Genomic DNA, 13,938 nt, shown 5'->3' on the forward strand with positions numbered 1-13,938 from the left:
TTTATTCACAAATCGGAGAACACATATGCCCATAGATTAGCAAAGACCGCGCTCGAGAAAGAAGAAGATACTTATCTGATGGGAGAAGATCTGGAAGGTCACGCCTTTGCCTCGGCAGAAACTTGGCTTAAAGAACCAGATTGAAGGAGAAATGTGCAGATGAGTAATGAAAGTAGATAGCAAAATGAAAGTTAAAAGATTTTGGGGATAGCTATCGACAAGATGTTCTGGAGCATTGGAAATGACTAGTCATCAAATTTATGGCTTCCAGACGTTTCTTGATTTGACTGGGATGGTTTTTATTTATCTTATTTTATTTATCTTATTTTATTGTTTGTTTAAGTCTTTCCATTTTCTGGAGAGTTTTGTTGCTGGATTGGCCTTTAGGTTGTTTCTCTATTTTTTTGTTTTGTTTTTTCAGGTCTTGTCTTTGCGATTTCATTTGGATTGGGCTTTATTGGGTCTGATTTTTGTTTATTTTTATTCTATTTTTTCAATTTAATAAAATCCCAGTCTTTATTTCAAAAAAAAAAATTAATAAAAGTAAAATTACATGTTAACTCTCCTTAAAAATGATAAAAATTTGATTTAATATCTTAAAAATTATAAAAGTTACTATCATAAAAAATGATAATTTAATTTCGGTCAAAAAAAAATTTCTATCCTCGCCTCTTATAATCTGATAGTAGTAGAAACTAAACACATATGCAAACTATCCAAATTACTGTTGCAAGAAATTTTAGTGCCTTACTATGTTTAGTGGATTCTAATAGAAAAAAATATATGCTTTGCCGACTCTATTAATGAGTATCAAGAGTCGTAACTATATGGCCAAAAAATAAATATGTATATCTTATAAGTTATGATTATATTATAATTTTTATAAAAATTATTGTAGACTTTATAAAACTCCTCTTATACTAGTTATATATTATGATTTTCTTTTGCATGAAATAATATATTTTAATAAAAACCCTAAATTTTATTTTTCTTATTATTTTTATTAGTTGCCGTATTATTGATTATTTTATTAGATTAATATATTGCATATGATGATTTAATTTTAATATTTATTACTTGTTTAGAAAAAAAATTAATTGTACTGATAATTTTTTTATAATAATTTATATTTTTAAAATTATGTAAATTAATAGTTTTTATAGTAATTAATAAATTATGTAATTACAATTTTATACTACCAAACATGATGCATATAATTATAATGTAAATACATCTTATCAATCAAACATATCTAAAAAATTATATCTTTTTATAAAAATGTAATTATATTTTCAGTATACAAATGCAACCTTAATATCTATATTCTATATTCCATTTACCAGTTGAACATTATATCAACTTACATAATTGGCTTTTTCAACTTTGACAAATCTTTAATTAAGTTACCATTAAAGTTGTTGAATAATTAATTTGGGTGCGGTTTTTTAATGAGGGAAAAATGTTGAGTAAAAAAACAAGTTAGAAACCAAAATTTTCACCAACTTCAAAATAAATTAAGGAAGTTTATTGCAACTATACACATCCAATTATTTTTTGAGAAAATATTAATACATCAAATCAGACAGTTCTGAAAGGAGTTGAATAAATAGTGACAAAAAAAGGGCCCTTTCTCATTAATCAAAAAAACATAAATCAAATCACCCAAGATTTTTGTCAATATCTTAACATCAATAAGCTTCCAAAAATTGGGAAAAAAAATGTTAAATCTTTGAATGTTTGAAAACCATCATTCCCAATTTCCCATCAATTGTGACAAAGAAAAGTAAAGTAGAAAATTTTATTTTGCAAGAGTGACCTAGCTTAAGGGACACATATCATTGTCTTTGTCTCCTTTTGCATTTTATTATCAAGTCAACCCTTAGAAAAACAGCTATGCACATCCAATAATGGCACGAGAGTGGTTCATGTTTTAGAAAGACTTTTATCACATTGGATTCACTTAAATTATAATATTGCACAATTTTCCAAGCTCTTACTTCCATGATTCTAATAATGGGTCACTTAATCAATGAAACTTTTAACCTAAAAGTTTGTATGATTTTGTATACATTGCAAAAGATTAGCAAATTTGGTTTTTTTTCCATATAATTTTTCCTAATTATTGTAGCATTAAAATACTGATATATAATAAAAGTTTTATTAATGAACTAATTTCTAATTTCATATGTATTTCATATGCTTTTACGCATTTAATATTAATTGATTTTCTAATTATTATATTTTAATTATAATAATTAACATAAAATAACATTTTTTATTTGAATATTTTAATAGAAAATTTACAAATAACAATTAAAGTATTTTAACATATTTACCATACAACATAGTTTTACTTTATGAGATTAATGCGAAGTAACATTATATAAAAAGATAACTAATTAATGTAATTAACTCTAATATTAATTATGTGTAAATTAAGATGTTTAGAATTCTATTCAAGTAATAATAATTCTATTTTACATTAATAAAATTTGCACAATTTAAAAAATAAATAAATAAAGTTGTACAACTTTTGTTTACATCAAAATTTTTAACTAATAATTGTAGATTATGATTATAATTATCACTACTTTTTTCTTATATTTTATGCTTGGAGTTCTATTGAAGTAATAACTCTATTTTAAAATTAGCACAATTTTTTAAAATTGTAACTTAAATTCTAATTGTTCTTAAATGTCTAATTATCACAGCTTTTATTAAATAATAGTATATCATATATATAAAAGTACGAGTTTGAAAAAACTTTTAAATTGATTAGAATACCCTTTATTTTCTATTATATTATTAAATTCATATTTAAAAATAATTATAATATTTAATTTAGAATTATTAGTTTGAAAATTTGAAATAAAATAAAAGTTGCGATAACTATACATTTAAAAATAATTATAATTTAATATCAGTTGTGATAATTACACATTTAAAAATAATTAGAATTTAAATTACAATTATTAGTTAAAAAGAGTTAATTTGCTAATTTTAAATTAGAATTATTACTTGAATAGAACTATAATTTACATTTAAATTAAAACAAAAATTGTGATAATTGTAATTATAATTTACATTTAAATTTAAACAAAAATTGTGCTAATTTCACTGATGTAAAATATAGTTATTACTTGAATAAAATTCAAAACATATTAATTATCACTTAATTAATATTAATATTAAAGCTAATTATGTTAATTAGTTATTATTTTGAATAATGTTACTTTGCCTCAATTACATAAAGTAAAACTATAAAACTATATTATATGTTGAATATGTTAAAAATGCTTTAATTATTATTTGAAAGTTTTATATTATAATATTTAAATTGATAAGTTAATATATTTTAATTATATTCAATAATTCAAATAAGAAATATTATTTTATGTTAACTACTACAATTAAAAATATAATATTTAAAAAATTAATTAGATATTAAATATGTAAAATCACATACAATGCACGTGACATTAGAAGCTAGTTATTTTTAAATGTATAATTATTACAACTTCTATTTTAATTAATTTTTAACTAATAATTCTAAACTACATACTATAATTATTTTAAATGTGAATTTAGTAATATGATGAAAAACAAAAAAAAAATATTCTTGTCGTGTAAAAGTTTTTACAAACTCATGCTTTTTATAGAATTATAGATATAATTGAAATAATTATTAATAATGAGGTGTGGTGTGTTGGTTGCTTATATCATCCCTACTTTCCCCATAAGGTCAAGGGTTCAATCCCCGCTCATGGGAATGGAGTACCACATTTAATGACCAACCATTTACGCCTTTAGGAATCACGTCTTAAGCATTAACCAATGGTCAAATGTCAAAAGCATGAACTTTTATAATGTTTTTGTCTATTATTATAAAAAAAATTTAAAATATGGTGGGATTTGAACTTAAACATTGTACCCACAATGTTCATAGCATTAATTTTACCAATTCTACCAAAATTTTAATGTTTAGTATAATTTTTTTTTATATAAATATATTTATTATACAATTTTTTTATTTATATTTGTACTATAATTTGGGAGATGAAATTTTGAGTATAAGATATTACGATAGTGATTATAGCACATGATCATAACCCTGTTAAAAATTAAAGAATACAAATTTGTTTATGAAATAAAATTAATTTTCATTTATATGTGAATAGGAGCTTATGCTAGGAGATGATACATGAAGAATCAATACAACGCTATCCAAATGAAATTACAATTAAAATTAATATATAATTACGATCATAATTAATTATTACAATGTACAAACAAATCAATTTAGTAAATAAAATTATAATTGTAATTAATACATCAATCATTACAAATATATTATTGGCATATATTTAGACCCTAGATCAAAATGAGTTTAAAGTTTAAACAGGAACTATATATATACTCAAACTTAAACTAACAATCCATCCATAATATTTATAAAATTTTAAAGAAGTTGTTACTTATTTCAGTATTGCGAAGCGTTAAAACATTGTGATGGTAGCTAATTTATGTTGCAAATTGGTATTCCTCTTCTCAAACATAAGGAAATCAATCTGGTTTTGAAATTATTACTATCATCACATTGTTCCCTTTGGTAACCTAACTTAAAAATAAAATTAGTTACTGGGAAAAACTGCCCAACACGTGGCTTAAAAAAAGTAAAATAATCAATTAGATAAATTAAATTTTCCATGTTTTGAAGGTGGTCAGGTCAAATATAAAGAAAACTAAAAATTTTAGTAGATGCAATGATTTATTTACATGGAAATTACAAAACAATTAAATTAATCAAAAGGTGTTAATCATGATCCTACATGACACAGAAGGAGCTACAAATGATAGAAATGAATATGATGCATTTGCAGTTGAAGAGCATGTATGATTAATCCATGATTGTGATACATTTTTGACATTCTAAGAAAAATGCAGAATTTGTCCTAACTCATAAAATATTCTCTCTCTTTTTTTTTTCTTTTTAATTATTGAAAACCAAAAATTGCATAGCCACAAGCATCAATCCACTGTCATAAAATTTGTTTTAAGGTATTTTGGTTTTGTTTTTTCTTTCTTTGATCAAGGGAATATGTAGAATTGGGAAAACAACAGCTCTTTGTCTCTCTATTCCCTGCAAATAACCTGCACACAATTAACAACAATATAATAGATATATTTTTGGACCACAATAAGATCATTTTTTGTGTTTTTTTTTCATGTTTTGTGAAAAAGTAAAAATTAAGAAATTTTTTTATAGGGGTATAATCAAGTCGAGCCGAGCTCGAATAATGTCAAGCTCGAACTCGATAAAAACATCTGTTTTTAAGTTTGAACTCGTTTGAGATATAATCAAGCTACTTAAGTCTAGTTCAATTAAGTTCGTTTATCAGTTTTTGTACTCAAACTCTAACTTGGTTCAATAATTAGCCTTAGGATTAATAATATATATTAAGGGCAATGATGTAATTTAATAATATAAAAATATGAAAAGCTTGATAAGACTCTCGAGCTTTTTGAGTCAAGTATTACTAAGTTCGAATTTGGCTCGATCGATAACTTAAGCTACTTGAGTTCAAGCTTGGCTCGATAATGACCGAACCGAGTTCAATATTTTTGGAATTGAACTCGAGTAACTTGTGAGCACTAATATTTTATTTACACTCCTAACTAGAATTTTAGTATCAATCATCACCCATCAAAACCAAATTTATTTACAAATATATAAATATTAACATAAAATATTTTTAATTTTAAAATAAATAAAAATTAAAATAAAATTATAAATTGAGATCTGATGTAATTTATGAACATCTCAAATAAATTTGATCAAGCTTTCTAATGTGCTTCCTAAGTTACCATTATGGCTTACGCCAACCAATTGATCCATTGTTGCTACAATAATAAAAGACGTTAATTTATAAGTCTAAAAAGAATAAAAATTATACAAAATTATATGGAATATTTACCATTAACCGAAGTTTAGAGACCTCGAAAACAGAAAATCCAAAACATATCCTTTGTCAAACTTTATATTTTTCACTCACATTATCTAATTGATGTTTGGAGTTAAGAATTCTAGTTTGAAACTTGTGGGTTTAAATTTTGATATCAAATTGCACATGTATAAAGAGACTTCTAATATGAAAAAGAAATTAACTGTTTTTTTCTGCCAAAATATGCTGTCCTTGTTTCCATCTAGAAATGCCAGACAGGCATTCATGTGCTCAGAATTCGTATATTCATGTATATGTACATAAAAAATTTCGTATAATGCTGGAATCGTATTTTTAATGTAATCGTACGCTGTATCTTATAATCAAACTGGTAAGAATGCCAACGAAAGAACAATTCCCATGACGCGGATTTAACCAAAAAAAAAGAACTCTTAATTTATTTAATACTGTATCATAATTAAGAATTTAATAAATCATCTGCCACACAGATTATTAACTCATTTCCACTTTTTATATAAATTTTCTTTAATTAACAAAATCATTAAAAATTAAATATATTGAAAAACAAAAGGTAATGTAATCAATTTGATTTTTTTTTCAAAACAATAATTCAACCCATCCTTAATTCAATTATTCTAATTAAATGATTGAAAAAAATATTACAACACCAAACTTTTAAAACAAAGAGGAATTATATAAATGATTTATTTTATTTTTAAGTGTTTAATACAAATCAAATTCTAATTAATAAAATTATTTAATTTTTATTACTTTATAAATAATTATTATTTTAAAAAATATGACTTAAATATTATTGTTTTTATACAAATGGTAGGTGTACCAGTTAATAATATTAAAGAATATTGGTGGCATAATTAATAGGAGCCGTTGATTTCTCATTTCTTTTCCCAATTATAATCGGACAGTCTATTTGTTTTAGACTATTTTACTCATACAAAACACTTGTCCCCACAGGAAGTAATGATGACACATCGCCAAATCACTGAAATCAGTGCTTTAATTACCAACGCTATCACTGTAAATTACTGAATTTATAAAACCTTACAAATCCAAAAATCAGTTATAGGAAAAAAAAAGAAAAAAAAGAAAAAGAAAAGAGAAAGGGAATATTACGCTGACACCCATAAAAACTACAGCTCAGCTCAACAAAGTCTACACAGTATCTCTCTTTCTCTCTCTAGACTTCTCTAAAACATTTCCCGATGTCCACCGTAACAGTCGTCAGATCCCCCTAACGAGCCGCTGAGTCTCTTGACTGTTTTTTTTTATTGAAATCAGTGTTAGATTTTTGTTCCGTACATGGCGGAGGAAGACGTCGTTCCCAAAACCTTCCGAGCTCTCGTCGAGAGCGCGGACCGTAAATTCGCACGAGTCCGGGACTTACCGTCGTACGGACGAGCACAAGGCCAACACTATTTCCAGAAAGTCTTCAAAGCCTATATGCGGTTATGGAAGTACCAGCAAGAGCACCGACCCGAGCTTGTCAAAGCCGGTTTGAACCGTTGGGAGATTGGCGAAATCGCCGGTCGGATCGGCCAGCTGTATTTCGGCCAGTACATGAGGACGAGCGAGGCTAGGTTTCTGGTCGAAGCCTACATTTTCTATGAAGCGATTTTGAAGAGAAGGTATTTCGAAGGGTGTGGAGTGAAGGATCTTCGAGTTCGGTTTAAGGAGTTGAGATTTTATGCCCGGTTTTTGCTGGTTTCGTTGATTTTGAACCGGACCGAGATGGTGAAAGTTGTCGTCGAAAAGCTTAGAGCTCTTATTTATGATTGCAAGGCTAATTTCCGGGTAAAAACGATTTTTTTTTTAATTTCTAGAATTTCAAGCTGAATTTTTATTTGCTATTGTTGGCTATGGTGCTTTTTTCAGTTCTCTTCTGCGCTTTTTGGCTGCTAACGGAAATTATGAATAAATAGTAAGAATAGAATTTAGGTTTACCTAAGAAGACATAAATTGTTTTTTTTTAAAATAATTTTAAGAACATGAAAGGGAGTTCATTGAGTGTTATCGATTACCATTTAATTACCAATAAATTAATTTCAAAATAGAACTCAATCTTTTCCTTTTTCCCAAATGAATAGTAAGAATCGGGTTCAGGAAACTTTCGTTAAGAAGTATAATCTACATTTTCATAAATAATCTAAATCTGGGAAAATTAATGCATTACTCAGCTTTATTTCCTCTGCCTCATTTTTTTTCCTTATTTTTGTAATATCTTCTTCACTGTGTTGCAATAAAAATAAAAAGGAAATACAGTTGTTTGGCAGTGATGACTGAGCTAATTCCGATGTTGTTTATGCTTATGTCTAAGTTTATTCTGTTACATTTTTTTTTAGAAAAAAGAATTGTGCAAGAATTGAAAGATTTTTGCATTTCTTAGGCCGACTTAGATTCTTTCTTTGCACTTTCACTGTTCCAAGAAAAAAAAAGTTATTCTTTCCCACCGAGTAGGTAACCATAGTATTTGAAATGGAAGATTTTCAGTATATTTGTTTAAATTGGTGAATGTGAACACATTATTGAGTGCTGTGCAGTATATTAGAGGATGCTTGAGTAATTTATAAGGAAGTTATAGTTTTAGAGGGAAGCTTATTAACTTCAGACAGCATGTGGTAGATACTGATCAGTGCATATGATTACTTATTTATTATTTTCCAGGAAACAAACTTTAAAGAGTGGAAGCTAGTAGAGCAAGAAATTCTCCGCTTTATAAACATTGATACTACTTTTACCATTCCAAGTTCGAGGCCATTTCGGTACTGTGCTATGCTCAACTGTCATCCAAATTCTGTTCCATATGTAGCTCGATTCCATGCAAAGAAGGTTCTAAAGTTTCGGGGTGCTATCCTGATGAGTTATCACCGGAATGAGGTGAAAGACTTATTTTTGGTCTGATCATTTTGATTTTTAAGTTGTACTGAAACCTTCAAATTGAGATTTTCTAAATCTTTTATTCTTGTCATTTTCAGGTAAAGTTCGCAGAACTTACTCTGGATGTATACAGAATGCTGCAGTGTTTAGAATGGGAGCCTAGTGGATCATTTTACCAGAAGCATCCTGCTGAACCAAAGGAGAATGGTGTTGCAGTTGATTATTCTGGAGCTTCTGGACTAATTGATATGAATTTGGCTGCAGACATGACTGACCCCGCTCTACCTCCAAATCCCAGGAAGGCTATCCTGTATCGACCATCTCTGACACATTTGATAGCAGTGAGTTATAAATCCTGTTAACTGAACTTGTGACTGTAAAATTTTTTCTGTTAGCAGGAGATAATTAGGCTATTGCGCTTCTTTTAAGATTGTTTTAGGTGGCTTTTAGACATTTTCTTACACAACTCTGTTCCAAGGTTTCTTGTATCTTCCCAAGGAAGGTGAACCGACATCTAATATACTCTTTCAGTAATCAAACTGAGTTGAAAAAGAAAATAAAAAATAAAAAATTTTGATTGTCTCCTCTGAGAATTGAACCCCTCGGAACATGGTTGTTGTTCACAGCTAGGTGTTAGGTTCTTTAACTATTTTTGGAAGAGGTTGAAGTCTGATATGCTGCAAATGGCTTCATTAAACTTGTTAACTGTGTGTTCTATTTGTGATGGGAGACACTGCGTTTTTTTGTCTATCAATGGCATACTCTTCTTATGGCTTGTTTGATTACATGTTTAGTCTAGCAACAACATACTCTTATCATGGATATAATATTGTTTATAACCAGAAACGAAAAGAAAAAAAGAAAGCATGTGTTTTCTTTAACAATTTGATACCTAATGTTAATTTACTCCTATGCGCCTTGGTTCTCATGGCTTATCTAAAAAGTTCAATTCCTTTCTGAGTGAGTTTGTCTTTAAGTAACCAGTTCTTTTTAAGTAACCAATTTAAAATGCTGGATAAAGACTGTTATATTGTAGGGCATTCCGCATATTATCTAATAAACCAATAACTAATAATATATAATTCTATAAAAGCTTCATACAAATTTAGATTAATCTGGTCATTATTAGTTGGCTACTAGCCTGCTAAAAAATATTATATCTGCTCTCCTGTGCTTTCTATTTACTTTTCATTAACTTTTGTATGGATAGAGTAATCAGAGAGGATGTTTAATGAATAATGATGGGCAGGTTATGGCAACAATTTGTGAGGAGCTCCCTCCAGAGAGTATTATGCTTGTTTATTTATCAGCATCAGGTAAATTTTGCTTCCATGCCATTGCTATCTGAGGAAAATATATATATATATTTCTGAATAATTTGAATGTGTTTCTTCCTCATCAATTGTTGACACAGAGATAAATATGCAGGGAAGCCTGGTCAAATTAATACTTCTCATGTAGAAACTTCAGGAGGATCTAGGCGAACAAGAAAAAGCATGCTCACTTCTCACAGTTCTCTTGAACAGAATTGCTCTGCAACTGAATCCCACATCAATGGTGTGAAAGGGCCTAGTGACTACTATAATGATTACTTGTGGTTAGGTCCTAAAGGAAATGGTGGTAGGTAGCTGCAGCCATATCTAATACCATATGCTACCTTTAGCTTTTATTCTGAGTGTTCGTGGACCAAGACTCCTAAATTTGTGCAATATGAATTTTATTTAGTTTGTTCCAATTTATCTTAGGTATGATTCTCTGGGATTTGCAGGTTCAAGTAACCTCTATCCTGGTGATATAATTCCTTTCACCCGAAGACCTCTTTTCTTGATCATTGATAGTGACAGCAGCCATGCATTCAAGGCAGGTTTGTCATAACTTGTGTATGCTTGTCAGGATAGATCTAGTTTGCTGTTTATAATTGTAGTTTGTGCCTGATTTTTCTGCAGTATTCAAAAGATGACATGTTATACCTGCCGTGGTGTATTTGAAAGAAATGTCTTTGTTTTTTTTTTAAAATTTAGGAAGTTTATAAGTTAAAATAACTTATATTCCTCTTATTTTTCTTATATCTTCTATGTGATTATGATGGCATTCACAATAAAGAGTTGGATGAGAAGATGAAAACAGAAATGTGAATATTTTGAGAAGATATCCAAAACCTCCAGACTGGTTTGTGATAGTAATGAAGTAGATTGCTCTTGTTGCAACTTGCAGATCAAGTTAAATTTATCACAATGCTTTTTGGCGATGGATAATCAACTTAAAAAAGGGAAAATGAATTTTACTCTGGTTAAGATGAAAAGAGGAAAAAAAAAAACAATTTGAAGGTTTGAAAGTCTTATGGAGTGGTCTGTGGCCATGACCTAGATTGTTCTTGCTGCAATGTGCAAGTAAAGTACTTCCTATTGCAATGCCTTTTCGAGATGAAATTAATGGACATAACTAAACAGAAGGGATAAACATAACCTTTGCATGAAATGTCTAGGCTTTGTTTTCCACTTCCAAGGTTTCATGTATCTTTCCCCAGAGGTGAACCTCCCATCTAAAATGTTCTTTCAATATTAAACTGAGATGAAAAGTAATTATGAGAGTCTTGTCTGAGAAGTTAACTGCTTGGAACAATTTTGTGTACTGCTGGTGTTAGGTTCTTTTACTATTTTTGGAAGAGGTGTGGGGTCTGCTAAATTGCTAATAACTTCTTTAAACGTGTTGTTAACTGTGTTTGTGATAGGAGACTTTGCAGTATCTCGTCTTGCTTTCATCTGAATTCTTGTCTAAGTGGTTGGTTACACTATAAATTACTCCGAATTGCAGGTCTTACATGGTGCAGAAAGGGGAGAGAAAGCTGCTCTTCTGCTTTCACCATTGAGACCAACTTTTAAGGGCCCATCTAGTGCTGATATGACTCAGAATGGAAGTCAGTTTACCCTTTTCTTGACTGCTCCTCTGCTAGCATTTTGCCAAATGGTTGGGTTCTCCTTGACTGATAGTGATACGGTAAACTGCCAAAGGTTTTTGAGTTTGTTAACACTACATGCTCTCTGCTCCTGTGGGTCTTACTTTCGCTTGCTTTGACTTTTCTGCTCTTAGGAGGTCCTTAATAGTGCTGAAAGCATACTATCTACCGCTTTCTCCAAGTGGGAAGTAATTCTTTGCAAATCACCTAGCCTTGATCTGGTTTGGGCGCAGGTTTTATCTGATCCATTTTTAAGGCGGCTTATTGTTAGGTATTTTATCTTTAATCTTTATACTCAATAGCTTATGTTTGTGTAAATATAATTAAATAATTTTTTCTTGGTTTAATGGAAACATGCCGAGACAAAAGTGTACTGTGTGATATCATAGGACAGAGTAAAGGCTTTTCGCCTTTTGTTATTACAACCTATTGCACTTGTTGGCCCTGGTTTGGGTCATTGTTACTCATCGTTGTCAAATGAAGGTGATGGGGAGATGCTGCTAGGCATAGGTGTTAGAATGAATATATTGGTGTCATCATTTTGAACTTGGTCTTTACAATTTGGATAAGAACAAATAAAATGAATGTATCTTGGGACTTTTCTCCAGATTCATTTTCTGTCGGGCCGTGCTCTCTGCCATCTGGCCTCCAGAAGGGAGCGATCAATATCTGCCTCTTTGCCTACCACAACTTCCTAATTCTCTCTCTCCGAAGTCTGATGTCGTGCAGTCTTGTGTCAGCCAGCTTGCAGATCACCTGAAAGTTTCCAACTACTTTCACTTTGGGGATTCATAAGGTGGACCATATAATTTGATGAAATCTGTAAAATAACATTGTTGCATTGAATCAGATCTTTTGGTAGTGTAGCTCCTGGAGTTTCAACACAAGTTGGACTTTCTGGGTAGTCAAAGGTATATGATTGCTGAGTGAGGCTTAAGACAGGCATTGTCAAGGCTATTTGATCGACCATGCTTGCTTTAGCTTCTAATTGCCTACGCACAACATCACTTGTCTATCGATCTGTCTGCTGAAACTATAACCTGGTTTGCTACTAAGTTGAGATGGGTGCTTGATAACTTGCACGGTGCGTATGAAGATAGTTGGGTAAAGCCTTTAGGACTCTGGTGATGTATGTATGAGGTAATTGTTGTGATGGGTGCTTGATGGGATCTTTTCTTTTGTAAAAAGAAAAAGCGAGGTAGGCTAGTGGGATTAATTCTTTCTTCTTGTTCTCCCCTTTTTGATCGGTTTGATTTACATGTATTCTTGGAAAAAAAAGGTTCATGAAGAGATAGTAGGTAAAACGAATATATGATTGGCAATTGAGGAGTCGTTTCAATACGTGTGGTACTTTTTCATTTTTTATCAAGTTGGACCTTTTTTTCCTCTTTTGCAAAACTGAAATATAAAATAGTAGCATTATCTATTTAAACAAAATTGCACTCCAAATAGAAATTTTATGTATGCATATTTAAACTTGTTTAGGTTAATTAATTTTTGGGAAAATTATACATATAGTCATTTTATATAAAAATATTTATTTTAGACACTCAAAATAAAAAAAATTATAATTTAAGTATTGTTACATAATTCGATTATTTTGATTACTTTTATTAAAAACACAATTTGACTTGACAATTAAAAATTTTAGTATAATAGTAATTTTAACCTTCAATTTCTACTTATTATATTATCAAAATTTATAAATGATCTTATTTTGATTCTAATTTTAAAAATTTTTAAAAATATATACAAAATATATAAATGTTTTCAAAAAATATAATAATAAATTTATAAAATATATAAAAATAAATATTTTTAAAAAATATAATAATAAATTTAAATTTTATATTGATATTAAATAAAAATCCCTGCGTCCCACTCCCCGTTCCCCCACCCCAGCACCGTCCCTCTCCCTCCCCTTCCGTTTGTCTTACGATCATCAACCCTTAAATTGATCAGCAACATGGAATGGAATATACACGCTTCATCATCAATGGTTTGTATCTCTTCAGGGAAAAAGAAAATAGGAAAAAATTATTTCTTTATCTTAAATTGATAAAAATTATAAATATTAATATAAAAATTAAATTTAGTGTTATCTTTAAAAAATATATTTATGTA

The 13,938-nt window shown here is 29.2% G+C and overlaps 1 protein-coding gene across 2 annotated transcripts; it reads left to right on the plus strand.

Moving 5' to 3' along the window:
* Positions 1 to 7,051: 7,051 nt before the first annotated feature.
* On the plus strand, positions 7,052 to 13,155 carry LOC107913411 (protein SCAI). Of its 2 annotated transcripts, XM_016841984.2 has the most exons (9): positions 7,052 to 7,775; positions 8,646 to 8,858; positions 8,957 to 9,199; positions 10,108 to 10,174; positions 10,287 to 10,478; positions 10,627 to 10,718; positions 11,673 to 11,855; positions 11,949 to 12,085; positions 12,423 to 13,155. In XM_016841984.2, exons 1-9 carry the CDS (start codon positions 7,284 to 7,286, stop codon positions 12,607 to 12,609), a joined length of 1,806 nt encoding a protein of 601 aa, XP_016697473.2. In that variant the 5' UTR covers positions 7,052 to 7,283; the 3' UTR covers positions 12,610 to 13,155. The 2 variants fall into 2 exon arrangements, with proteins under 2 accessions (XP_016697473.2, XP_040959984.1); XM_041104050.1 differs by lacking the exons at positions 11,949 to 12,085; positions 12,423 to 13,155 and having other exon boundaries at positions 7,058 to 7,775; positions 10,627 to 10,722.
* Positions 13,156 to 13,938: the final 783 nt, after the last annotated feature.

Source organism: Gossypium hirsutum, chromosome D11, assembly GCF_007990345.1.
Source record: "Gossypium hirsutum isolate 1008001.06 chromosome D11, Gossypium_hirsutum_v2.1, whole genome shotgun sequence".
NCBI lineage: Eukaryota > Viridiplantae > Streptophyta > Magnoliopsida > Malvales > Malvaceae > Gossypium > Gossypium hirsutum.

What these genes read in the sequence shown, in the direction of transcription:
- LOC107913411 (XM_016841984.2), top strand. Translation starts at nt 7,284, where the DNA reads ATGGCGGAGGAAGACGTCGTTCCCAAAACCTTCCGAGCTCTCGTCGAG. An exon ending in CTCTGACACATTTGATAGCA is followed by an intron (nt 9,200 to 10,107) that starts GTGAGTTATAAA and finishes AATGATGGGCAG; the next exon opens with GTTATGGCAACAATTTGTGA. An exon ending in AGGTCCTAAAGGAAATGGTG is followed by an intron (nt 10,479 to 10,626) that starts GTAGGTAGCTGC and finishes TGGGATTTGCAG; the next exon opens with GTTCAAGTAACCTCTATCCT.